Source organism: Corvus hawaiiensis, chromosome Z (genome assembly GCF_020740725.1).
Source record: "Corvus hawaiiensis isolate bCorHaw1 chromosome Z, bCorHaw1.pri.cur, whole genome shotgun sequence".
Classification (NCBI taxonomy): domain Eukaryota; kingdom Metazoa; phylum Chordata; class Aves; order Passeriformes; family Corvidae; genus Corvus; species Corvus hawaiiensis.
Window position 1 is genome coordinate 43,184,344 of NC_063255.1, and position 27,641 is coordinate 43,211,984.

At 40.3% G+C, this 27,641-nt stretch overlaps 1 protein-coding gene across 3 annotated transcripts in view; it reads left to right on the top strand.

Annotated features, from left to right (window-relative positions):
- Nucleotides 1-627: 627 nt before the first annotated feature.
- Nucleotides 628-27,641, top strand: part of MEGF10 (multiple EGF like domains 10) — an 85,788-nt gene continuing 58,774 nt past the window's right edge. The window contains exons 1-5 of one of the 3 annotated variants that reach the window (XM_048292019.1): nt 666-705; nt 4,559-4,610; nt 19,246-19,377; nt 22,043-22,144; nt 22,832-22,932. In XM_048292019.1, the coding sequence (XP_048147976.1) occupies nt 19,262-19,377; nt 22,043-22,144; nt 22,832-22,932 (319 nt within the window). In that variant the 5' untranslated portion in view covers nt 666-705; nt 4,559-4,610; nt 19,246-19,261. Of the gene's footprint in view, nt 706-4,558; nt 4,611-19,137; nt 19,160-19,245; nt 19,378-22,042; nt 22,145-22,831; nt 22,933-27,641 lie in introns of those variants that run through there. The other 2 variants (XM_048292018.1, XM_048292020.1) reach the window with 2 other exon arrangements.

Below are 27,641 nucleotides of genomic sequence, written 5' to 3' on the forward strand. Positions count from 1 at the left end.
GGGCTACGGAGGTGGCTTTTCTGAGAAGGCGCTGGAAGGTTCCTCCCTGTCCCGCAGAGCCAATGGCGCCGGCTCCAGGACGGGCCAAGCGAAGGTCGTATTAACGCTTCTGCGATAGCATATTAAAGTAGGGAAAAAAAGCCCCAAACAAACCAGAAATTCTCGAGAGTAAGTATCTTAAACATATTAGAATATATGTACGTTCAAGAGTCACGATGCCCTTCCTTTCCCTAGCAGTGCTGGAGACGAGCACATGACATTTCTTCTTCTGTAGATTTGCGTCCCTCCTTAGGTCTCTCACTGCGAGACCTAAGCATTTAGTCATTTGAAAAGACGATTTCATTCCTCGATCACATGCTGGGTAGGTAACTATCTTTCACTAGGCCGAATAAAATGACCTCTGAGGTCCCTATGTAGCTCGCACTTTCGCCTCTAAGCGAGTGGAAGCCCGAGATTCCAAGACTGGCGAAAGACACCGTCCGCGCTCCCGAGCGACACAGGCGCTGGGAAAAGCGGGTAAGGGGTTAAAAATGTCTGTGGGTCTGGCCGGGGGCGGTCCGGGACAGGCGGAGGAGGGGCTGATCCCCGCCGGCCCCGCCGCGCACACCGCCCCTTGCTCAAGTCCCGGCGGCGGCGGCTCACGGCGGCGGCTCCCGGCGGCGGCTCCCGGCGGCCGGTCGGACGGGGAGGGCGCCCTCGGGACAGGTAGGCACTGACCGGACCCGTCCCGTCCCGTCCCGTCCCGTCCCGCAGGTGCCGGGTGCGGGTGCGGCAGCCTCGGAGAGGAAGGCGGGGCTGCGGCAGCATCGTTCCCGGAGCGGGGTTTGCCCTCGGTAGAAGCATCCTCGGGGTAGCGGATGGGATGCGGGGCCGCCCGCGGTGCCTCCGCCTTTGCAGAGCATCCCGGCGTGTTTGTCCCCGCGTTTGTGCGGGGTGGCCGGGCTGGTGGGGCGGGATGCGGGAGCGCTCCTGCGACTCTCTCCAGCGGTGCCAACCCGGGACGAGTCAGTTCAAGCTCTCCTCAGAGCACTTTTTTTTTTTTTCGTTTCTCCGCTAAGTGTCTGTTTTCCAAGGTTATCCTTCGTTTTCACGGAAGGCTTTTGGCAGTCTTGAGCAGAGACTGGAGCGAGCGTACGCACTGGAATAGAGAGATGCTTGTGTATAGATGTAAATTAGCGTGACCTGCACGTGAAAATGCACATCTGTTTAATACTTTGATTTCATTCCAGCATATGTGCCTCAGCAGAAGCTGTCTAGAGAAACTGTCAGTTGGTATCCTGCACAGGTTTTCTTTGGGCGACAGTAATAGTAGTGAAAACATTTCCTATTTTGTTTTTCAGGCAAGGAGTAGGTTCGATTTGGAAATGTAGGCACAAATCAATTAGGAAAAATATGCAGCTGCTTTTCCTCGAGTGAGCTGGGAATCGAGAGCTTTTGGTAATCTTATTAATTACTTAAATGTTGTTGCCAGTCATTGAGTACTGAAATGTAGTCAAAGCGAACATGCATTTCTTAGAATCGCATACAACTCTGAAGTTTTTCCAAAGCACCAACTTCTCACTATAGAGTCAGTTTAAAACCTCACTTGGAATGTGTCATCAGTATAGAAGATGCTTCATAGCTTATTTTATCAAGTGGGTAACTGAGCTTTGGCAGCAGTGTCTTAGAAAGCTGGTTAACATAATGACTCTATTTAGGAAAAATGTTTTTATCCAGCATCTTGGAAGAACAACAACAAAAAAAAAACCTCCAGAAAGACAAGCCTGGAGAGTGGCATTTGTTTCCGAGCAGATAAGCTGCAGACCTTTGCTGAAAAGTCTTAAGTTTTTTTGATTGAGCAGCATTTCTGATGTGAGACTGAAACTGAAAGCTGGCTTCAGTTGCCTTGTCAACATCCCTAAATGGTACTTGTGCCCAGTAGCACAGTACTGGGAGGAAAGCATATGTAATTAGGTGTGTGTGTTCTTCTTGAAGTGAAGGAGGGGTGCAACTGTCTGAGCTGGAGACAGAATTTAGGAAAATACCAGGCCAGGTGGCCAAATTATCTGTACTGGTTTCTAGTTACTGGCCCTGCAAATGAAATAGTACTGTCTAGTTTGATTGCCCATCTCAAATCAGAAAAACCAGGTGGGCAGGTGTGCTCCAGATTTTTAAAAAGCTGGACAAACTGTAATTTAGAACCAAGTTTCTACTTGTTTGGCTGTGTAGCTCATGCACCTGCCCAGCATCTATATATGTCACCTTTTGTAATAAAATGTTTAATTTTTTTCACACAGCCAATGATGTGGCTTTGTTATGCAATCAAGTTTAAATGTATATTGCTCCCACAGGGGGTGAATTTGTAGCATTATGATTAGTATTGACTGTTAATATGCTGCAGAGATGCCATGGCTTTGTGCTTGGCTCCTTAGTGTGTGGTTTTAAGTCTGGAGTGTTACAAGTCTCTGACAGAAATGAGCAGTTCACAGGACTGGCCATGAAATTTCTGTTCTTGCTCACTGATTATAATCCATATCTGGCGAAAAAGTTCTAAACTGTAGGCAGCTCAGTGACCTGTGTGAAGTCAGCTGGCTGTGTCTATTTAATTTCCCTAGAAATAGAGTTCCTCTTTTCTGGTCTATCAGGTGGTAAAGTGGTCCAGAGGTGTCACAGTTCTCCAGGGGCAAGGCTGTGCACCCCAGGTTTGAGACCCCACAGACAGAAACTGTCTTACCTTTGCCTCAGGGGGGAGGCACCTCAGCCCTTTGTGTATAAATTTCACCGTTTAGATGTCTGCTTAAAACTCTGATGTGATAGCTAATGCCATCATTTCAAATGTGACTGGTGGGGTGGGAATGGGCACCTGGAGGACCTGTCCAGGGGTTACAGTCTTAAATGAGCTGTTTTGAGGTGAGCAGAAGGGTTTGACCAAGTGAACAGTCCTTTGGTGACTTGCATAACCATGTTTTCCACAATCAGCTGTTCAGCTGTACGGGTACACACATCCCGCTAGGGAAGCAAGTGCAGTTTAACAAAAGCAATTAACTCAATCTATGCAAAGAACACAGGAACTGTGCATTAACATACTTAAGTTTGATTAACATCGAGCAGAGTTTGGAGTGGCCTTTTGACTGCAGCTGGTAAGGATCCCTTGAATTTATATTCAGATTAATTGGCAGGAGTTTTACATGGTTTCTCTACATAGCTTTTTCTTGTCTAGGCATTTTCACTTTATGAAAATGACGTGGGGAAGCAAGGGAAAAGGGGAAGCATGTGGCTTTTGAGGAAGGTAAAAACCAGATTCTTTGTGTATGTGCCACAGTTTCAGTCAAACCAAAGATATGTTGGCTAAAAAAACCCCAAAGTTATGTAGATAGTACTGTAAGATGGATGTGGTCCCGTATTTTTTTTTTTTTTTCCAATTTATTTTAAGGGAACACAGCATAGATGAGTAATGTTTCTTTAGGTAAGGACTGGAGTGGTGTAGTGAAATGACAGTCAAAGTTGTTACATCCTTACTCCTGTGAAGTGGTGTCTTCCTTGATGAATGATGCCAGTAGAATCAGATTTCAGTATGTAGTAGTTATGTTACTGACTCACTGCCAGGAATTTGATCCTGGATTTTAATATTAACAGATTAGTTTGTCAGTAATTAGTACTGACTTCATATGCTCCCGTCAGCATAGCATAAACGTAGATATAACTGCAGTATTTCTTCATCTCTGAGAAGAATCTGTGTCTTGATATTCCAAATGGTTTTCTTCTTACTTGTGAAAAGAGTATGTATCATCTAAAGCCATCTGTCAGAAAACTAGGAGAAATATTCTGTGGAGGGATTTGCTTTACTGGAATAGCTTTATTGATTGTGTCAGCATTCATGTTAATTAACCCATTCAAACTGTCTGGTCTTTAATTGATGTTTTGCCTGTGTAAGGATTTGTGGTTCATGCCTTTGGATGTACATGTTAGGTTTATATTAAAAAATGGACAGCTATCTCATCTTGTTTTATCTGTGTTTCACATCTGATTGTCAGAGAAATTAGCCCATAGTCAGCAGTGAGATACTAATTCTGAGCTCTTTTGATGTGCAAGACAATGAAAAGATACAGCAGAAAACATAATTTTAACTTTGACATTGACTTGCTGTGTGACCTCAGGAAAGAAATTTAATTGTTTTTCTGTTGCTGTAAAAGGACACCCTTCTCAGGCTTCTCAGATCATTTTTGTTGAACACACAGAGGTGTGAGTGTGTGCAAAATTCTTTTTTCAAAGACATTTGAATATAAAGACCTCATATTACCGTGTCATTTTAGAATTAGGATTACTGGCATGAAGACCTGCAGCTTGTATGGCTCTAGTGTCCAGCACTGCAACCACAGGAGATGTAGAACAGCGCAAGAACAATACCAAAAAATGATCTTGCCTTTTATAATCTAAACTTCAAGATAAAAAGCAAGAGGAAATAAGGAAAGACAATGAAATAATGAAAACAGGTGTCAAGCTACAGTCACGTTATTTTTCTTCAAAAGTAATGGAAATTCCTACATTTAAATGGATTAATAACAGCTCTTTTTTTCAGATGAGAGTCTTCAAATAGGAGACAGTGAAGAACTACTTCTCTGCAATACCAGGTATTGCCAATGATGGCTGGAACCCAGGCCTTGCTAAAAAAGGGGTCAGCATCTTGTAAAGTACTGGAAATGTTGGGTGTGGGAAGAGACCATGAAAGGCAAGGGGCATCTCAGAGAAGTCGTGACCTTAGGATGGTGCAGAAGGTGAATTTTTCAGGCTGGACAAGAGGAGACAGCAGGGTTTGTGGTCTGGGTAGAATCTTCCAGGTGAGAGTCAGGGTGGCCCTGACTCATCCTGGTGGTGTTTCTCCGGGGCAGTGCTCATCTGGAAGGGTCTGCTCCAAGCAGGGGGGGAGAGAGGGTGTAAGGTGTGGAGAGGGAGAAAGGCTGGCTCAGGCTGCTTAGTAAAGAAAAATGATCCAGAGAAGGATAATGTGTCGTAGTGGGTTGTTGTGTGTTTAGGGCAACTGGCATGTGTATGAGCAGTACCAGCGTGGAACACCAAACCAGGGCTCAGAAGAAGCTACATTACTTTGATGGACTGCAAAGGAAAGAAAAATGAACTGGACAGAAAATGGTATGTGAGCTGGTAGTTTGTTGTTCCATGCACAGCCCCATTTCTTTTGGGAAGAAGCCATTGCTTCCCAAAGTTTTCTGCACATCACAACTATTACATCATGAGTTCTTCCCAAAAAGTGCCTGTTTCCTTCAGGGGTAGGTCCTGTAAGTCCTGTTCAGAGTGACTAGTGCTGTATTTCAGGAGAAGCTCTACAAGACAAACGTTTTCAGTACAAAATTATTCAAGAGACAGGGCAGGAGGATGTTGTTTTTAACATGGTTTGGTTTCAGCCCTGTGAGACTGTTTTTCATTCATGAAAGCAGAGACATCTGTGCAGGGTTTCAATGAGTTCAGCATGTTTAAAGCAACTTTTGAAGTTTCTCCTATACAGAAATCTTGTCTATCTATTTTTCAGAAAAAATTTTTGGAGGGGGAAGGGTTCGGTGTTCTTGGTGAATTTAAAGATTTTACAGAGCAAGTAGTAAAATAACATTGTCACCTGGTAAGTTACTTGTCTTTGTCCTGTGGAAATGCTTTGATTTTAACTTGCAGGCATTTTTCTGAAGTACAGGAGAAAAATGTTCAAGGTGGAGATAACTTTGACTTGGGATTTTTTTTTTTCCCATCCCCCCACTGTTATTTGGAGCACAATCCTCTGCTATCAAAGGCCTTAGGAAAAGTGATTTAAAGTGATTAAAATAAATGATGGCTATGTTACGTTACTTTCCCCGCTCTTCATGTGGCCCATGGAGAAGCTTCATAATCGGTTGATTTGGATGAGAGCTTTTGAATCCTGACTTTTAAAGTTTCAGCGTTGCTGGGCTGATTAACTAAAGAGCAGCAAAAGAGTTTCGATCTCAGGGCCCTGCCAAAAGGAGCCCCCAAAGTGAGTGTTTTGTGTGAAAGCATGCCTTGCAGTTTGAGCCCAGAGTGACAATGATTGTAACACAATGCTGCTCATGTGACAGTGAGACAAAGAGGCCATTATGCATGGCTGACTGGCATCAGATCCTCCAAAGCCAATAGTCAGACCAAGCTTGATCACCCTGAGAATCTGAACGCACTGGAAGCACTTGCATGTTAAAAAAGAAGAAAAAGATGTGTGTGTGTGTGTGCACGCCAAGGTCTGGTTAAGGTATAAGTACAAAATGACATAATTGATTTGTTTATGTTTTTTTGGAAGCTGCTGTCAGGAATCAGCAAAAAACATGTAACATAGCATTGAGAGCAGACATAGTGGGAATAAGATGGAGTATGCCAACAGGCCAAGTGGATCTTCCCCTTCTTTTGCTTCTTTGCTCCGTTGCTTGCTTCTGTGTGCTTTTGAGCATGTATAGCTGAGTTTTAATTTCCTCTAAAGTGTTTACCAAATTTTGGACCACACTGGTCTGTCAATACACACATGTTATTATTACTGGAACTCAAACACAAATAATGGGTATGTGTGTTTGTGGGAAGCATTTGTCTGGTGATTTATAAATCCTCTTCAAAGGGTTCAAGAGCTCTTGATACATGAAGAAATGTCCCTGACAAGTTGTGAGCTGTGGCAGTCTTGGTCCCAAAGGCAGCAGGCTGGAAATACACTGAGTAAATAGGATACAGCAGCTGGAGTGGAGAGCTCTTCAATTAGAAAGGTATTTGTTTAAAATCAACTGGTTTGTCTTTGCAGCCTTGAGGGCTTGACTTCTCCAGCATATGGGAGGTGGCACCTGATGATGGCCAGAGTTAGTGGTGAGCACACCCTGCAAAGAGGTTTGGCCTTATTCCCTAACTACTGCTGTATGTCACTTTTCCTTTTTACTGTTTTCCTACGATAAGAAAAATTTCACAGTCTGCACAGGCTGCCCAAATCCATCACTCTGTCACCATTGAAAATTGGAGGCTGCCTCTTTAATATCCTCTTTTTGCTTATGAAAACCCCACTTAACTCTCTGGTCTTCTTCCCTCCGACTTCCTCCTGCTTAGATGGTGAAAGTATAAAATCAGAACAATGATTTGGGCCCTTTTTCCGGCACGGCCGCAGCCAGTGTGGGAGCTGTGTGTGGGCTCCTCCGGATCTGGGGGAGCCCCCTCGGGACAGAGCACTGGACAGGATATTTACCCCTGGCTCCCCTGTTTAACTCGTGGCTCCGCTCGCTCCGTAATGGAGCTTTCCTGCCTTTTTAGTCCATGCCACATGCGGGTGACCCGAGCAAACCCTGTGGGAAGACAGAAGCCCTGTTGTGTGTTTGTAGAGCAGTTGCTCGGAAGCTGATGTACAGCTGTGGCTGGGCTTGTTTGGAAGTGAAGAGTAACTTGATATTTTAATCTTTTTTTTTTCTTCTTCTTCTTTTTTTTTTTCCCCCCCTCCCCAGACTGATACTGCTGATAACAACTGTTTCTGAAGGGTACCTACCAGTGAGATTGAAATGTGTATTTTAAATTCAGGGATAGAGTTCATGAAGATTTTATCAGACTGCAAAGAATGTCCTTGCCTTCTTTTTTTTTTTTTGTTACTATATTAGTTTTAGCAAGTTTCATTTCTTTTAAAATAAAAGATGTAACTTTACAGAGGCTGAGAGTCCAGTTTTCTTACTTGCATTGAGTAAACCAGGAGTGACTCAAGTGAGATCACTGAACTTTCAGAGTAACCGAGGTGAAGTTCATGATCCCAGACAACGCTGTTCACGCATTTTAGGGTCTGTGAAGACACACACATCTGTGTCATCCACATATACTGAAGCTGCCTCCACCAAAGCCAGAAAAACTGGCCTTTTTTAATAGATAATTACATCTTCTTTTAGACAGAAGTGGAATTGCCAGCACTTCAATGGACTCTGCTGAGAGTGCATATGGTGCTCTTTGTGCTTCAGGATTGGTTTGGATTAAAGGCATTACACATTGCAGATTCTGCTCTGCAGGTATGCCACAGGCCTCCATCATTTTAAAAGAGAAGATGGTCCTGAAGAAAAAAATCACTACTTCCAGGGAACTGATTTAAACTCTGAACCCACAAAATACTGCACTTTTAATTATTGAATAAGAAGATCGGGTGAGTAGTTGTTGAAAGACTAAAACAAAAACACAGCAAGAGAGAAGCTTCCTTGTTTTAAGTATCCCCACTGCTTGTCAGTAGATTTTTCCGTCTCCATAACCCAGTTCAGAGAGCTGTGAGACTTAATCTCATCTCTGGAACAATATTGTTCCTCTGCAACTTTAATGCACTTTTTAGATATGCTCCATTCTTTCTTGTTGAACACTAGTTCACACCAATTTGCATTATGTATGAATAATGACAGCCAGGATATGCATTCATGGTAAGTGAACCTCAAAGGATGCAGTGACTTGGGATTCTGGTCTGCACCACTAATACGCAGGAGAAAATTTTTTTTGTGGTTTTGGAGATTGCCAACATTTCTGTGCATATTTTGACAGTGGATCAACTTCAGAGAGGAGATTTTTGTTTAGTTGGTTTGCTCAAGTAGTGCTGGGATGCAGGAAATGCCCTTTCTCATCTAGCCCTGAGAGAAGTTGTGACAAAAGCCTGAGGGTGCTGCTGCCTCTTGGTCTGCACAGGGGGGTTTTTGGAGTTAAGTAGAATCCATTGCAGTCACTCCAAAAATGTCTAGTGCCACTGAGTAACATTTCTGGAGCCTGCCTTGTAGATACACACTTAAAACTTTATCTTCTTCTCCTGTGGGGGTCTCTCAATTCACTTTTTAAAATTACCGTGCTTTCCGTTGCATGGCCTATCACCAGGGAAATAGCAAAGCTTTTGTACGCTGTTGTTTTCTCTTAGGCATATGTGTGTCTTTTTCTTCATTGCTGTTTCCAACAAGAACACCAGTGGGAAAAACAAAGAAACGAGAAAGACTGACAAGAGGGCGTTATTGGCCTCTTCAGAGGTGACCCAAATCTGTAAGAAAAATTCTCAGTCGTTACATTTGGTGCGGTGACTCCTTTGTAAATATTTAAGACCCAGAAGTCTGTATTTCATGATTTGCTATGCCAAGTTAGTGCCATAAGCAGGATGCTCATGTGGCAGAATACCAGACTGAAGGCATGGGTCCTGAGTTGGTTGAAAATGGAGACTAGCAGACCTAAATTCTGTTTTCAGCTCTGCTGTTGACTTGTGAAACAAGATGAAACATTTAGACAGGAGCTCAATACTTTCCATGTGCAGTTTGGTTATTAAGAGTAGCTTCAAGAACAAAAAGCCTTGTAGTGTTAGAAGAAGTGTTGTAGATCTTGTGGGGAGTTATGTCAATTAAAATACTGTTATGTGAGATTACTAGATAATGTGTATCTAAAATAAATATGCTTAAATGAGTGCTATCTTTTGCTATATTCACTAGGTTGAGGGAAAACAGATACCTGCAAAAGGAAAGAGACCTCAGAGTAGAGAGCTATGTGGAAACTTTCTGGACCCCCTTGTAGCGTGGAGCAGCCTTGAACTCCTGAGGGCACAACAAAAACCTTCAAACAGTGAAAAAGAGCATCTGCCCTGGCTTGTCTTCACCCATTCGGGCAGACTCCTTCCAAAAAACAGTCACTTGCTCTCCTGGAGGGGGAGTATTAGAGTGTCCCAATCTGCCCTCCAGAGAGAAGAAAGATTTATACATGGATTAGTTCAGTGGGCAGCTGACAGGTTGGGTCAAGCCAAGCGCCCATCGCTTGCCCAGCCTGTGGTGGACAGCTCTGCTTCAGCTTCCAGCACAAAAGCATCCTTCTGCCTTTCAGGTGCAGATGCAATGGATATTGGTGCAGGTTTTGTTGCTCTTCCACACATACTCTTACCTTTCTTTGCACTCTCTGGAGCAGCAGAGAAAATTGGTAAGGAAGGTCAAATAATCCCTTACTCCTTACTGGATGAAGTGGATGAAAAGTAGCTTTCAGCAATACTGCAGCTGGCCTGTCTGTCTTCATGCTGACAATAGCAACATACATTTCTGTGCTCTTGGTAGAAAGCCTCTGTGAAATTGGAAAAAAGAAGTTAGTTGAGCGAGAAAGTGTCATTTTGGTTTGTCAGGATGGTAGAGTTTGGGTTCTAGAGTTTGGGTTCTAGAGCCATAAGAAGATCAAATGGTCATAAAACCAATTACTGGCCAGCTCAGGATACCTGGGGTTTTTTACCAGGTGTCATGATCTCTGAATTTCAGAGATAAAAAGCAGTTTGATGAGTTCAGGTTTCATCCCTAGTTTCCATACAGGTCAGAGGAGAGTGTCCATTCTGGTTTTGCTCTTTGCAGGAGCTCCCTCTCTGTGATTGTCCAGTCCCTTTGCAAATGCTGCGCTGTTTGTCACTGTCCCCTCAGCCCTTTGCTCATCTGCTGGCAAAATAAAGCACCACTGAATGTGAAATTTCACATGGTGGCAATTTCCAGACTCTGGGTTGCTTATGTCTCTCTCATCCGTTAATGAGCATGACACATTTACACATTCAGATAACCAGTGCTCTTCCTTCTGAAAACAGGGACTGCTTTTATCTTAAAAAAAAAAAAAAAAAAAAAAGGCACAATTTGCAGTAGTTACTTTAAATTTTAATGAATGACTGAACCAAGGCCAATGTTCCTGTAGTTTTAACTGAGAGGCAGCAGAAGCTGTAACAGAGATGCTGCTAGTGCCAGTTGGGCTATAAGTTGTAAGTCTACTTTACAAAGTTTGCCTGTTTTCTGGCACAGACTTGACACATACACTCCAGTCAATCAAAGTAAAGTGCCTAATAACAGATGTGGCAATTAAGCTGAAGAATTCTGTCTCTCTCGTTTAATTTTTATTACAGAGAATAACAGAGTACCTCATTAAACCCACCATCACAGAGATCTTTTTTTTTTTTTTTAATTTGGCATAAAAATGTCTGCAAAAATTAGATCTCTGAATAGGGGGCCTTGTTATTAAAGGTGCTTTGTCAGAAAACGATACGAACAGACCATTTTTGTATGACAAATACGTGCTTGTGATACTGCTGTCCTTTTGCACACTGCAAAGAGGTACAGGCTTAAAGAAGTCAACATGTGTCCTGAAGGATAATATTTTGTGGGATTTAGGGCCTTGTGCTCAAGTTAATAAAAACATGGTCTTGATTCTTTTGGGTTCAAATTACACTGCTCTCAGCTGAAATTAGCAGCAAAAGTTTAAAAAGGATTCAGATAACCTGTAACCCAGGTAAATTAATACATTAAAGTAAGAGAAGTTTTCTTGAAAAGCAGTATTAATTGCAACCAAAAAAAGTTGTCTTCTGATTGTTAGAGGTTCTAAGGCATTTGCCATCATTAGTTTCTTTTACTGCTATATTGGACACTCTTTTTAAAAAAAGATTCATCATTAGAGAAAATCAATTTAAGAATTTAATGATTTGAGGTGTCTTAAAATTTATGGTAAGAGAAAACCAATACTGATGTTGGTAGCAGTTTTATTTCTTGGAGGTTCTGTTTATTCACTAAAGCACAGCATCTCGTCCTACAGCTTCAGCTGATACTCTAGGAGTGTATTGAACCAGTTTGTGCCTGTGTACATTTGCCTGCATGTTTATATATCCTCAGTGTGCAGAAAACTTGCAGACAGCACTGGCACCTGGCAAGTTGAATTTCTCCCCAGGATATTTTTTTTTTTTCCTCTGCTGGCAGATAGGGAGGCTAGGCACTAGACTTCCACAACTCCAAACATGGTTTTAAGTTTGTATTACTGTTTATAAAGGATGCAATGTGTTAAGCCAGTTTACTGTGAAAACCACATTTTTGCATATTGCTCACTCTATAGGCCTCTTGAGGTAATGTTTTAATCCCTATGAAAGTTCTTCAAGGCAGAAGTTCTTCAAGACTTAAACAGAGATAGGATTTAATAGTGGGTTGGTTAAAAAAACTACGATTAACCAGTCACTTTTGGTTTTGCATTATGTTCTTGCATTTTCCCCTTTGAGTGCAGGAGTACCACATCCATTCCAACCTCTGCAAATAAACAAGATAAAAGATAGAAGTGAGTGAATGAGCTGCCAAAGGAAACGCTTTTGTGTTCCTCATTCATCTGCTAGAATGTTTCGAATTTTCTTTGTAGGGTGGTGGTGGCATGTGAAGCTTTGTACAGTGAATCATGGATGCTTTGATTGCTGGAGGTGGAAAAACTGATCAGTAATGCATTGAAATGTTTCAGAAGCTGTTAGGGGAAGTGGCATCAGAATTAATTAATTTTGGCTTTTTCAAGCAGATCGTTTGAAAAGTGACGTTTGTAAGCTGTGATAAAGATTTACAGGAGTGCAATGCTTGGTGTAAATCATGAAAACAGGAGCTAACTGGATAGACAACTTTATTTTCTCTTGGGTATTATGTGCAAAATGGCATTTCACTAGATGGTTTACAAGGACAAAGGCACTGAAGCAGAGTTGCCAGCAAATTTTTTCACAAATTATAGCATCTTGTGAGCAACTAGTAGTTATTAACGAATGCAGGAGTTCGTATGTCTGATTTCGTAATGAAAGAGTCCAGTGAAAGGCTGTGACAAGTGCAGGGAGCTGCAGACTGAAGAATTTTGCCAGTGATAACAGAGGCTGTGTCTAGGAAAGGGAAGAATCTAATGTATGATGAAAATGTATGTGGAAAAAGAGAACATCCATGTGATGGGGGAGGGAAGGAAACAGAGGCTGTCTTTGAAGAGGGCTGAAAAGCAGAAGACTTTTAAAGGAAGGTGGGCACATTTGAAATTGATCCTAAATTGCATAGGAAGCTAAAGTAATTATCTGAGTCCTTTGATTGTAGTGTTTTATATCCTGGCAATAAACTGGAAGTGACACGGTGTTTGGAAAGCTGGTAATAGGAAAAGAGGGGTCACAGAAACTTTGGCCAAGAGAGGGTAAAACCATGAATGATAATTTCCACAGCGGTGGAACCAGGGCACTGGTGTATTTAGGCAACCACAGGATTGTCCCAGGCAACTTGTCAGCAACCACAAAGTTTTCACAGTTACATTCACGAGTGCAATGTCCTTTTTTATGATTCCCATTAGGGAAAAAAAAAAAAAAAAAAAAAAAAGAAGTATCAGAAATCTATATGCTTTATGGCTGAGGGACTATGACAAAAATTTGGTACAGATATCTTGATCATGTAACCCTATAATAAAGCTTTCATACATGCTAGTAATACCAAATTTCAGAAATAATTCTCCTTAAATGCATGCATTCAGGCATTTTTACTTAATCTTATAATCTTCACCTGTGCCATTAAAACAGACCTGGGATTAATATAAAGAGATGTTTCAATAAGGAATACTTTATTTGAAAAAATATTTTAAAAATATCAATTATGAAAAGAAAGGGGGAGGAGGGGGAAGAATGTCTATGTGGATATGATTTTTTGTCACAAGCCTATACTGTATAGACTCTATTAAATTATATGTTATTAGTGTTTTCTTCTGAGAACTAACTGTTAACTCCCAATGTCCACCCTGGGAAAGATGCCTGGGGCTGAGAGGTGCCATCTGTGTATGGACCTGACATAGTTTTTTATGTTTCACCTGAAATGTCTTGTGTAAAAGAAGCATATCAGGATTTATGTTTGAGGTGCTATTTCATTTTCCCCGAGTGTGCTTTTCAGATACTTTGGTTTGGATTCTACACAGCATTAACTGTCTTTATTTGGTAACTTTTCATTTGGGTGGGGAAAAAAAAAAGGGGCAGCATATTTAGCCAAAGGATTTTTGTTAACAGCTCATCCTGTTGTTTCCCCCTGGAAATAATCTTTAAACATACAATACCATGTGCTGTAGGTAACCTTAATGGTTCAACACCTATACTTCCTATGTGCCTGAGAAAAAAGGAAATATTTTCAAGTGAAACGGCCCTAATTTATCAGACAATGACAGCTACAGTGAAGTGACCCCATGTTTGTGATGTTTGGCAGCCTTCCTCTGAGGAATAATAATGAGTCCATCTGCAAAAGTATCTGGCATGCTGGCATTTGTCTTTACCATGCCTCCTTGCCTTGTGCGGGCTTGACTTCCACTGAACTGTCTTTTCCTGCCCTTTTAATGCTAATTTGAGGGAGAAGAGGACTGATAAGTGGATATATGGCCCGTGCCAGCTTACCAGCTACAGAAAATCTCACTGAATGGCAGTAAGTGAAGTCAGCAGGACAAAGAGAATCTTGCTTTTCAGCAAGTTTCCTAGGGGAAACCCTCATGTGATCTTTGCATTAAGAACAGGTCTTGTAAAAGACACTGCTGAGTGTTCTGCAGGGAAGGACAGAGTCCTTGAGGACCTCGTTGCGATATTCCCGATATTCCCGTGCCTCGGGTCTGTGCTACAGCATGATCAATGCCATCCAGCCGTCCATTCTTTCTGGAATCCTGTGGCATTGCTAGTGCACAGCCAGGTGTTTGGCAAAGTTTTCTGTTTCCTCTCGTATTTGCAGGTACCTTACTTCATTTTGTGCTTGTAATTACAATCCAAGAGGTCGTTTGATGCTTACGAAACAATGTGCTGTGTGACAGCTACCAACCTCTCTGGGTTTCCACCAGAAAATTTTTGTGTTTAAGTAGAAAAAGATCCAAAAATACAGTTCATATCCAAAATTTACTCAGTTTTACAGGTTTAATGCAGTTTGAAGGGTGCTGTCATTTAATATTTGATCATGTATTACTGCATTTCTTTTTAGTGGGAATGGTAGAGAGATGCATTCTGTGTAATGATAGCATTACTTAAAGGACTGTAATGCTGTAGTTTTCAAAACTGGTATTTCCATCACATATGGGCAAATAAAGCCTAGTCTCCTCCAGATTTGTGCATTATCACTGGATTCTCTGGAACTCCACAATTCAAGACTTTTTCTGCTCTCTTGCTTCCAGTTTGAGTGACCAATAAATTTACAAGTCATTGGGCGTGAGGCCAGAGCACTTAGATAAACACTAGGATTACATAAACCTCATTTCCTTAGAAGCCTCTGATAATTAAAGAGAGCCTGAAAAATAAAAATGATCTAATCTATTAAGCAAAGAAAAATGGCAGTTGATTACTGATTTATTTTTCTTAGTAACATAACTTGAAAAAAGTAGCAGCATATCTGTCTCCATCAAGGAGACTCGTTCCAGCACATTCAGCCTCTGATTTGGTTACTCTTCAGACACCAGTCTAAATGAGTTGTTTTTCCCACGTGCTTAGCCCATCTTCAACACCTTTGGGCTCTCCAGATGTGTCAGTCTGTTTCAGAGTGAGCTTTGAAAGTAAAGCAGTACAAGAGAAGAGGGTCAGATCTGATTAAGCTGCATCAAGAAGGGCCCTTACAGTCATTGATCGTGGAGGGTGTGAAAGGGTCCTTCAGATTAGGGCACTATTGGGTTATCCTTTAGCAAACTCTCATGCTGGCTGTCCAGATCCCACACATTTTTGGTCAGGCAGTCTCAGCTTTGCCAGCTTTGTCTGTCCTGAGATCCCCTTGACAGTGACCATCAATGCTGCCTTTGGAGTGATGTGTTTTGAGGATTTGAGAAAAGACCAGTCAGTTTCCATTTGCTGTGACTGTATATCTTCAGCCAGCCTAGGGTCTGTGTGATAATGCTCCTAATTCAGGTTATTATGTATTTGCTTTATGAGTGAGATTTCATGTGACAAAGTGTCAAACTGATTTACTGATTTCCAAAGGGAAAACTCCTTCTGCTCTTCACCCACTAATTCCCTAATGTAATCGATAAAAGCAATCAATTGTGGGGGTTTTTTTCACAGAAGCTAACATGGGATTAATCATCATTGACAAGATTAGGTCAGATTCAAATTTTGTTCTGCCTGACATCAGTCATGAGTGAAATGTTTTTATAAGCAAATTGTGTCCCTGGTAGAGAAGCTGAGCCTCAGGAGTGAAGAGTGTTATGAAAAAGACTCCATAAGAAGTGAAAGACCAAACAATTCCTCACCAAAAATGTTTAGAAAAACTTTTCTCTCATGTGGAGCTGCAATTTCCAGTTGTAGGTAGCAGTCACCAAGTCTGCATGGGGTGCTGAAGTCAAAGACACCTGCAAGGGGCTCTGCACTGATGGCTGGTTTACAGTTCAGCCTGAAATTTGAAGGAAATTATGATGGACAGAGAGAAGATTTTGTGAAATAGCATTTGCTGTACGTGTAGGTTGATGCCATGTCAGTGCAATTAAGAATAGCCTATGGAGAACAGTTTGATGTCCCTGTGCCCTATCACTGCAGAAAGGCAGGACTGAGTGCTGTAAAACCTTTGAGATACTATGACAGAGTACGAAAGGCTCTCACTACTCTGAAGTTTGTCTTCTAACTAAATGGCCCGTTCCTGCTGCATTTTTCATGTTTCAGTGGTAAAAATGCTTTTGCAACAGTAATGGGAAAGCTGCATCAGCATTTCCCTTGGTCCTGGGTCTATTATGTCATGCTAGCAACTGTGTCGTACTATTCTCTGTTGCTCATGCAGTTCTAATCCTGGTTAATTCTCTGGCAGCACTTGATTTTGCTGACCAACAAATACTTGTTTGCAGCCTTGAGCATCCTTCACTTCTTTTGCGGTGCCCATCATACCTTCCCCTGCCCCCCCCCAGTTCCACCTGTATTTATTTAGCTTTTATTACCACAAATCTGAGGCAGAGCTGTGTGCCCTCAGTTTTGCCTGTGGCTCTTCTCTGAGTGGGTGGAGAGATTAATTTGTAAACGTCTTAATTTTCACCTCATAGAGAAGAAACATTTTTTTGCTTTTTTTTTTAGTTATTTGTTGTTTCTCTGGTTTTGATCCTGAACTCTACATGGGGAAAAAAAAAAACCTAAACCAAACCAAAACTGTCAACACAGTTGGTAGTGGCAGGGAAAGTGCCTAAAAATCTCAGATATTGGGTATTAAAGCTTAAGTCTGTGTGTTTATATAGTGCATGTGCAGGACTTTTCATCTGCTTGCTAGTGAGACACATGGCAGTTCATGTAGTTCCTCACGTTTAAATGTATTTTAGGGGAGTACCTGTAGTTGATGGGAGTATATTCTGTACACCTGTTGCACCATTTTGAAATGAGCTTGTTGGTAATTATAATAAGCCTTGTGATCAGGTTAATTTTTTAATATGACTATTATTGATTATCTGATTTTGATATAATAAATATATGAGTTAAATTTCCTTAATTAGTTTAGGGAGACTTGGGGAAGTACTCTACAGTTGTTTCATGCAGCTGCACTGCTTTCCTGTTGACATTTTTACATCACAGGCCTGGATTAAAGCTGAGGGAAACAGAGAAGTCTGAGCTGAATGGGCACCTGGACCTGCCTTAAAGTTCCCGCCCAAAATAGGAGTAATGATACAGCTTTGTCTACGAGAGATTTTGCCTCAAATGCTATAGAAGAAGCTAACAGGCAATATGATTTTGGTGGTCTGTTGTGGAAGAAAGTCTTGGTGGTAAATACCAAGGAGTAGCTTAAATTTGCTGGGTTTTTTTCTTTCTCATGTATCTACTAATCACTAATTTGCACAGGGAAGGCATTCCCCCAAATGCGCATTTTCAGTACTTAAACTACAGGTTCTGTGTATGTGTAGATATTGAAAATACTCTTGTGTTATTGGGTGAGATAATTTGAGCAATATATGGTATGAAAAGTGAATCTCTGAACAGTTTTCCTTAGTGAAAACTGTAGGCAGCAAGAGTTAAATGAGTCATCTACATATTTTATTGCTAATATCAACACTTTAGCAATGTTAATCAGCTGTACTGATTTTCTGTTTTGATTTTCCTTAATAATTAAGCAAAAGATCTGGAATGCAATCAAGTTTTACTCTAGGGGGTTCATACAATTTTTTTTTTTAATTTTAAATTTTGTTAAATGTATCCTGCAAAAGGAAAGTTGCTGAGGTTGAGAATAAAAGAAAAAAAAAGGAAATACCATTTACAGTGTGCTTAATCAGAGTGACTGTTTTCAATGAAATCACCACTTCACCGGAATTATTAGCTGAAAATACATCTGCTCTTTAAGTAACTTCACATTGACTGCTTTGCTGCATGCAGAGAAATAGTTACAAACCATGAAATATCTTTCAGCAGCCTGATTTTTCAAGAACAATTTAGCAAAATGGGATCATCTCTGTATCCTCAGATACCTTAAATATGAAAGTTTCTTGTGGGAGCTTTTTTGAGTTGACTTCTGAAGTCAGGGTAAAGTAAAACTCTTTAGTACCTTTTTTTTTTCCCATGGCTCTGTGGACTTTTTTCTGATAAAATGAAGTTATTGGGGTAGTTTCGTTCATTCTGTTCCTTAATATTTAAAGTAAGATATTTCTGTTTCTGGATTAATTTACTTTGTTAAAAATACTTGTATTAAATTAAACATATTTATTAGAAATTATTTGCTCAGTATACTACAGATTAGACTCAAGAATCTCATTTTTTTTTGTTATCTCAATTTCTATTATGCAGCCACTAATAGAATTTGTGCATAAGTGAGGAAATAAATGCAAATGTTCACTGAAACAGAAATGTAGCTTAAGTCATTATAAATAAATTACATATTAATAGCATTCATTCTGGCATTTGTGGATTAATGGTCAGTTGGATTAAGAGTGTTTCAGCATGCAAATTAAAATAATCTGCTTAGTAAAAGCATTAGGATAATCTTTTTAAACTTTCATGTTACTACAACAGCTTTTTTATTGAATGTTCATTCTGTTCGGAAATGGTACAGCCAGAAGAGGAGGGGGGAATTACATTTTGGGGATTCAAGTTTAAAGAGCAGTAACAGTGGAGGGTGACATGTGAGGCTCTGTTGGCCGTGGGCAGCACGCAGAGAGGCACAAACCCTTCCTGTGAGCAGGCGACGTGCAGGGTTCCTGGTGCTGTGTCACAGCTGAGCCTCTCCACTCTTGTGGTCTTGAGCGAGTGCCAGCCTTTATTCCAAACTGCAGCTCTGCAGTCAGAGTGGGCAGAGCCCGGCTGAGCACACCCAGCCTGGTTGGCTGCAGCTGGAGAGGACACTGGGACCTCTGACCAGCTGACTTCATGTGAAGCTGCTCCATTTGGGTTCTTCTTCCAAAATGGGCATGATATTGCTGCTGCTGTGCAAGCAGTGTGTGTTCCTTGAAGTACCCCTTGCTTTAGGTTAATTATAGATGGGTCAACATTATTAGCTACTTTATATTCTGCATGATATTATTAATGTATTATAATTTTTTTTTTTCTTACAGACATCTCTTTGGAAAGATGGTTCTTCGTTTCAACTCCCTTTTTGGCTTCCCTGTCATACTCCTGTACCATTGGATGAGTTCAGCTTTGTGTTTGAATCTGGAAGATCCCAATGTGTGTAGCCACTGGGAAAGGTAATACTTTCCTTTTGGAAAAATAAATGACGCAAATTCTGATGTAATAATTTTGCTTTGCTTTACTTGGCACACTTCAAATTTTTGAAAGGTTTTGTGTTGAGTTAAAAAATGGGAGGAAAATTTCACTGTACTTCATGGGCAGGTGAGTTCATGGATAAGTAAAAGACTATTTAACAATGGGCTGAAATGCAATCATCTTTGCAGTGCGGGTTAGGATGCAAAAAAACTCTACAGTGGTACCAGCAATGTTACACAACCATCTGGGTACACGAAGTGAGTAAAAATAGCTCTTTCCAATTTAAGTGAAAAGAAGTTTCACATATGCAAAATATAATTAACCATACTGGAATTTGGCCAAATTTGATTATGCTGATTCTCTCCTGTTCAGCACTCGCAGGATCTGAATTAAGATTTGTTGTTTAATTATTTTGATGAGGTTCAAAAATTTATAACATGCAAAATGAAATTCATCATCAATGTCACTGGTCTTTTTGTTCATCCAATTTCATGTGAATTGCAAAATGCCACAGTGGGTAGGAGAGGTTGGGCCTCAAGCATCTGCTGAACTTCTTTCCTTGTGTAAAGGTTATGATAGTGAAAACAAGACTCCTGGTCTCATTATAACTTGTGCCTGTAATTGATCAGCTGGTCCATGAGAGAGTCTAATTTTCACAGTTCACTCGAGGACATCAGTATTTCCTGCACTTAATGTAAACGGTATTCTATTCTTAGTCATGGGGAGTGCTGCTGTAAGTCACTTGTGATTGTTATGGCTGAATCTTTACAAAGAAAATTGAAACTCATATTTACTTTCTCATAAAGTCTCTCTCTTTAAAAAAAAAAAAACCAAAAACAACCACTTAAGGACTTCCCTCGGGAATTTATCTCAGCTGCCTGTGAAGCATTTGGCGCCTCTGCATCAGCTGTTGTGTACAGTTCATACCACAATGTGTATATGAAGTATTCGCCGTATTAAATACCTGTTTACAGTAGTCAGGCATTTGTCTACAGTTTTACTGGATACTGTCCTATACTGTGTGTGCTTTGTTTACAGTTTTTGTAGATCAAAGTGGTTTTGGGGGAAGCTACAACACAGCGAAAGCAAAATGGGAAAGAAACCCCAAATACCACTATTTACACTGCATCATGTGTTATCAAAGAAGCTAATCAGAGTCTGCAGAAGGAAAACACACCTAAAAAGGCATCTAGCAAGCATGACCATTTTGTTGCATGAACTTTTTTTCCTGATTCTGCTGTGTCTCAGAAATGGGGTAAAACTCCAAATAAACTTAATGAAACATTCACTCTGCTGCTCAAAGAAGGTGACAAAGGGACAGAAGTATGAAAGAGGAAAGCCCCAGATACAAGCTTCTGACTGCCACTGTCACTGGCAGCATTGTATGCTTTAAATAAACCTCAGTCAGTACTAAAATGTTCCTTACAAATGACCTGCAAGAAGAGGTAGAGCATGCCCTGCCTCAGGCAAGCACCAGCATCCCCCTGATATTGTGTTGAGCTGGGACAGCTGGGTGGATTAGGGATGCTTGCCTTCATGCGGGAAGACAGTGAGTAGGGTGTGTGCATTTAGGGCTGTGTGCGTCTGGATGTGCTTCCCCTGGTAGATGGTGACAGTAGCACGAGGAGACTGTGGCTGTCACCCTGAGTGGGTGCTCGGGGGTCAGAGAGGGTGTGAGTGGAAGTGAGGGAGAGCTGGGCAGGCTATGAAGTGTTTTGGCTGGTGCTGGGAGTCAGTCCTGCTGCAGGAGCTGGCCACGCATTCCTGTACTTTCAAACTCCCTTGCGCAATCCAGGACTGGCTGCCAGCACAAACAGCCTCTCAAAGAGTTTTCTAGGATGATTCAATATTTTCCCCTTTTGTGACATCCTCCTCTTGCCCTGCTGACAGCTTTGGAGGCTCTCAGCGTAGATTTATTTCTAGGACACTGTATAACTGTGTAATTTGGCAAAAAATAATAGTAGTATTTCTTATAGTGTTTCTGGGGGTGTGGTGTGGTATGGGTGGTTCTCTGTTAAAAATTATCCAGTAAGCAAAATAAAGTGTGGTCATAAAGTGTGGTCTTTAATATTTATTAATTTCTGATTGCTGAATAGACTGTTTGGTGGTATGACTGTTATGTCATTTTTCAGTAATTACTACTCAGGTGTATTTCTGTGCTAACATTCACTTAGTATCTAAATGCAGTGGATGTCTTCCTATAGGCGCAGATACAGTTTTTACAAGAAATTTCTCAGAAAGTCCTATTTTTCTATTTTTCCATTTTGAGTGATAAGAGAAGAAACCTTATTTTCTGTCTCCTTAACCAGTTGCATTAATAAAACTTTCCACAGGAGAACACATACTACACACTACTTCTTATTTGAGATATAGGTGTTCTAGTTCTAAAAAAATTTAGGCATACATTAGTTGTCTGTAAATGTCAAGTAGTAGAATTTCATCAAATGTGTCGCACAGCAGAAACATGATGACTCTCTGCATGTTTATTTTTCTTTGCAAGCTTGCAAGTGTGAATTTGTTGCACATGAGTATTTTGTTATATTTATTCCATTCTGAAACAGGATTCTGTAAAAGACCTAATTAAATGAGACTGTACTAAAAGGACTTGTTTGATGATCTCCCTTTTCTCTCTCTGTCTCTCCCCAGTTACTCAGTTACAGTGCAAGAGTCATATCCACATCCTTTTGATCAGATTTACTACACCAGTTGTACTGACATCCTAAACTGGTTCAAGTGCACACGACACAGGTGATGTATAAATCTTAATATTGTCAATCTGCTGATATTGTTGGGATTCTTGATTCAGAATTAGGTGTGATATGTAGGATTTTTTAGCTGTAGTGTTCCAGCCTGTCTAACTGCTGTGATCTCTGTCACCTGGAAAATGCCTGTACAAGCTATGTCTCATATGTTTTATTAGCAGGCTGGGGTGTACCACCCCATGGAGTGCTAACAGAAAACAAACAGTTTGGGGAAAACTAAAATCTCCAGACCCTGCAAGGTGTATTTGTTCAGAAATATCATGAGAGACCCGTTATTCCTTTTGTTCTCAGGGAAGTGTATCCTTCTTGAAATGAAAGTAAAAAGATTTGTTAAAGGAAACTTCTTGTGCAAGCAGAAAGCAAGCAAGGGATGAATGATTAAAAACTGGTGACATCTGCAAAGAGCATCTTCCTCAGAGCAATATGCCCATAACTATGAACCATCACAAGTGAAAAAGTCCCTATTCTTTTCCTGCTTTCTGACCACCCATGAACCTCAGGCATTTCGGGGAACCACTTGGACTCTTGAATTCAGGAACAGATAAATCCAGACCACTTCGAGCATTTTCTCTTCTTATGACATTCACCTGAATGTTTTTTAAAATGTGTAAGGGTATATCCTGTCTTGTTTCTGAACCCAAGGTATGTGACAAGCTTTCATGCCTTTCTTTAGGATCAGTTACCGTACTGCCTACAGACATGGTGAAAAAACGATGTACAGGCGCAAATCCCAGTGCTGCCCTGGATTCTATGAAAGCAGGGACATGTGTGTCCGTAAGTTCAGTCTTTTTTTGGCTTTGAAATTCCATACATTGATCACTGTGCTGGTGTGACTCCCCTCTGATGGGTGACTTGGGGATGCTGAGTTACAGGAGCTCAGTTTCTCATCAGTGATGCATGTGCAGCTCTTGTTGAACCCAACTGGGGTTGTGCATATGCGAATGACAGGATGATTGGATTTCAGATGTCTAAGTGGCCAGCCTTGCTGTGATTCTAACTAATGATCATGTGGAAAATGCACAGTGCAAGCGTCAGTGTGTTTTCCAACACAGTAAATAAACACAAGGGTTAAAACCAGGAGGGAAATGGAAGTTTTTTCTCCTTGGAGCAGACCCCAGCAGATTCTCATGCTGAACCTCTCTTGGAGATGCAGAGATCTGTAACAACTGTTTGGAGGTCTCAGCACCACCTTTTTTAGGTGGCACACACCCTTGTCTCCTCATCTTACCCAAAATTGGGAAAATTTGTGTCTGGAGTCTGGCAGCAACCTTGGCTCAGTTCTTTCTCTTTCTTGTGTGGCCTTGTACAGACCTAGGGAGGTCTTAAAATGGTATTCGTTAAGAGCGTGTTTTATGTCCTGGAATGTGAAAATACAGCTTTGATTCAAAACATTTTCTGCACGTGCAAAAGCAAGCTCAAAATGTGGGGTTTTTTTAATTGATAGATCTGATATCAGATTGGCAATGATTTTAGCCTGTTTTGCATGCAGTATGTATGTATTAGACTGACAAGGACCCATTTCTGACTACATTTGGTTATTATACAGCATGTATGAATAATGATATTTAATTTTTTTATTAGGTAGAATACTTTCTGAAGTGTGTTACAGTTTGACTCATCCTGCGATGAGTAGTGTGATGATGATTCTCTTATTTGACCACAGCTTTTACATAGCTATAGCACATGTAGTAAATTCATTTGTGTTAACACAGTGATACTCAGAACCTGAAAAGTTCAAATCCCATTGGACATACTAATTCCTCCTGTTATTACATGAGAATATGCCAGATGCTGATACTCAGCACGTATCTGCTCTGACTTCTGAAGCGGTTGTGGAATGCCTCAGACCTTAACTTATGTGAAAATGCACATCCTTCAGTGTAGCTGAGTTTGCATTTATTTGACCTTGGAAGGCAGAGAGAGACCTTCAGTCTTCATGGTCTCCAGCTGGAGCATTTCCATTACTGTAGTTTTATTTTCCATGCAGTGTGGATTATTTTGTTTACTTAGTGGAGGATGTAAGATGCCTCTAAGAGGCTAAAATCATTGTGGTGCTGTTGATATTCTGTTGTTTGTTTGTTCCTTTATTTGACTTCTCAGTTTGCAAAGGTAAATTAGAAAAGTCTCCTGGGTAGATGATTTTGGTATGGCTCGATATTGCATGAATTGAAATTTCATTGCTGCTTTTCAAAAATAATAGGAATCTGTGTTTTATTAGTTGTGCCATTTCATTTTGTCTTCAGGTGGGTTGACAAGAAATCAATTGTATTTTAATTTTAAATCCAACATACGGGGTCAGTACTTGGACTGTTTTATAGGAGTGTAGATATCTGTTAGTAATTACTAATTAACTGTCACTAACAAAAAGTGCTTGGTGCTGTCCTCATGAAACTCCTGTTCATAGAGGATATAAGTCATGTACAAATTTCTGACCTCTGTCTTCACTACTGACAGTACCTGTGTAGAACAGTAGGTTAACTGGACCTCATTATTGTTGTTATTTTTGCTCTTAAAAATTTTGGTACATGTATCAATGTTTAGATCTGATGGACTTTCTGAGGTAATGTGAATGCAGTTTATATGCAGATACAAAGGCAGAACAATAATTCCATGAAGTTCTGTAAAGGAGCTTACTCCTGGCCTTAGCAACTCCACCCCAGGCTGAGTGACTGACTAAATTTCTTATTTATTCCAAAGAATTTCCTGCCACTTGTGTGCTAATATCAGTTGCAATCCCTAGGAGATTTGGCATATGTTAGCTACAGACTAGAAACTTTTCCAAAAAGTGCGATTTTTTTTTTTTTTTTTTTTAGCATGTTTCTGGAAAGAAAGATTTCAAAGGTTTTAAGACATCTTCTAGTGTCTTTCTTGTAGATGGACACACAAGCAATGGTTGATTGTTCCTGGCAGCTTGAACATTAACTTCACATGGTTTCTAACACTGTAGTACATTTCTAAGAACCTTAATGGAGAACTGTGCCTGTTGAATTTCCTCAAGACATGAAATAGAAAACGAACCATCTGTGTTAAGGTATAACTGGATATTACTCATTTTAGTAGCAAATAGCCATCAAGCACAGGAAGAAAGGATCCACCAAAGGGTATGTTCTAGCATACCATAAAGAAGTGAAGGATTCATTTGAGAAAACATATTTATAATGTGGTTCAATAGATACTTGATTTTTTTCCCACCATAAATGCTTGTTTTAAATGATTTGGAGGAAGTTGAAGTTAAACCTTGCAGTCATTTACTTCATGTGCATAATTACAGTGAAAATGTTTCAATTTTATGTTAGCTGATTTATGGCTGGCTGTTGAAAGTGAAAAAGCAACAGATCCTAAAATGCATGCATAAACTTCCATTAAAGATAAAAATACATTTTTTCAAGTTTTCTTTTAACATCAGATAATGAAGCAAGAGTGTAGAAAAGATCTTGAAGAAACAATAAGGCACAAGAGAAAATGGCAAATAAGATGTGAAAGTGAGTGTGCAAGAGTGAACCCAGATTGCTTTTCATACAATAATTGAGCTTTCCCTTGCAAAAAAAAGAAGACATGGCAATTGCTGCCTGGGAGTTTTTGGTGTTTCTTCACACTGGGCAGTATACAAAAACCCTTCATGTTAAGTTTTTCACCTGCCCTTGTATGTAAGTATTTTTTAAAAACCATGTCTAACAATTCCACAGAAAACCAAGAGAAAGTAGTTTTTCTGTTCCTGTTGTCATTCATGTCTTTCCAGCTTCTTCTAGGGGCTTTTCATGTTGTCCTCACTTCACCTCTTTGTGGCTCTGTGTAGTAAATTTTGGTTCTCTCATCCCTGTGTCCACTGCAATAATTTTTTACCTGTGCTGTCTCTTACAGATGTAGGATTCTACAGATGTAGAATCAGTTAGCCCAAAAGGTGTCTGGAGAATAATTTCTTTTGGTTAGAGAACAGGTTTTTATGTATCTCCAGAGCATGGATCTGTGTGCTCAGCGTGGCATGAGGGGCTCTGCAAGGAGATAGTCTCGTTTCTTGCAACTTCTTTATTTTTGTGTTCTGTTCCAGCTTCCTCACTGTGGAGGTGGTAGAGCATGGCCTTGTTGTATTTAAGGCTCAGTGCTCAGAAATTTGGGCTGAGCATGTTTGCATTCCCTGGGTTATTCATTCAAGTGCACACACTGCATGTTTACAGTGACCTCCTGTTGCCTCACGGTTTGCTGGCAAGGTTTTTTACACATTTGTCTTGTGGAGAGCCTCAGTGCCCAAGGCAGCACTAACTAGGAGAGAATCTTCAAAGATACCAGTGATTCACATCAAGTTACAAGACTAATGGAAAATTGTGATGTATTATTTAAACTCAGTCTTTCCGTAATAAATAAATAGAAAACAGCGCTTTGTGTTAATGCCTTGCTTCATCAAACATCAAAATTATTGTTGTCCCAGCTGATTTCTAATTAAGATAATTTCAGTGCACATCTGAAAAGTAGCTTGTTAGAAATAAAAGTTGAGAATGAAAACTAAAGGCTGTAAAAATAAGCAGTTCCTGGCTGGGATCCGGTATAATCAAAGATTTTTATTTTATATATGACTGATCTTTGTGTGGTTTTCCTTTTTCTTGGACACACTAAATGTAAAGATGACCAATGTGCTTGCTTCATCATCTTTAATTAGGAAAAAACCCAGAACATTTGCAAGTATTTTACCCAGATACCTAATTCCTCCAGAACATCTTCAATCCATTCAGAACCTCAGTGGTTCACATGTAGCCTCGTTAAACTTATAATTAACATCCACTTTTTCTTTTTCCCCTTGTTAACTTTGTATTCATTGGTATAGCAGTCAGATTTCTGCTTTAGTTTCTCTGGAAATGTTGGTACAAAGAAAAATTTCATCCTGTGCACTTTTTTAAAGTTTTATTGTTGTTCAGAGTAGAAGGAAGTTATTACAGTGTATATATTTTGGAAAGTCAGGGGTATTTCATGATTAATATGATGCCAGCAAATTGTTGCTGGTCAGAGATTTTTTGTCTTGGGTGTATTATATTCTGTCATTGATAATGCTGGATATCAAAGCCATTTCAACTTTTTCTTAGATGTTTCAAACAAAAGGTGTGTTTCGAAGTGAGACTTGACTTAGAAACGTGCTTGCAAATCATAAAATAAAAGAAAAAAGAATAAATTTTAGGCAGCCCTGTTTAGCACTTAGAATAAAGGTTGCAGTGAATCATAAGGTTTGTATCTCATGCGTTACTTTAATCACTGTCATTGTTTCTTTATCCTTCAATTGAGCTGTGCAGTCATTTTGAAAAAATTGATATTAGAATACTGGTGTGTTGCAAATCATATTTTACCCATGCTGTTGCAAAAGAGCATTTCTTTGGATGCCTGCTGACGTTCCCTTCTTTTTCTTGGCATGAGGGTTTGCTTCAGAGAGTCACAGGATGGTTGAGGTTGGAAGTGACCTGTGGAAGTCAATCCCGTCCAAGTTCCCTGCTCAGGCA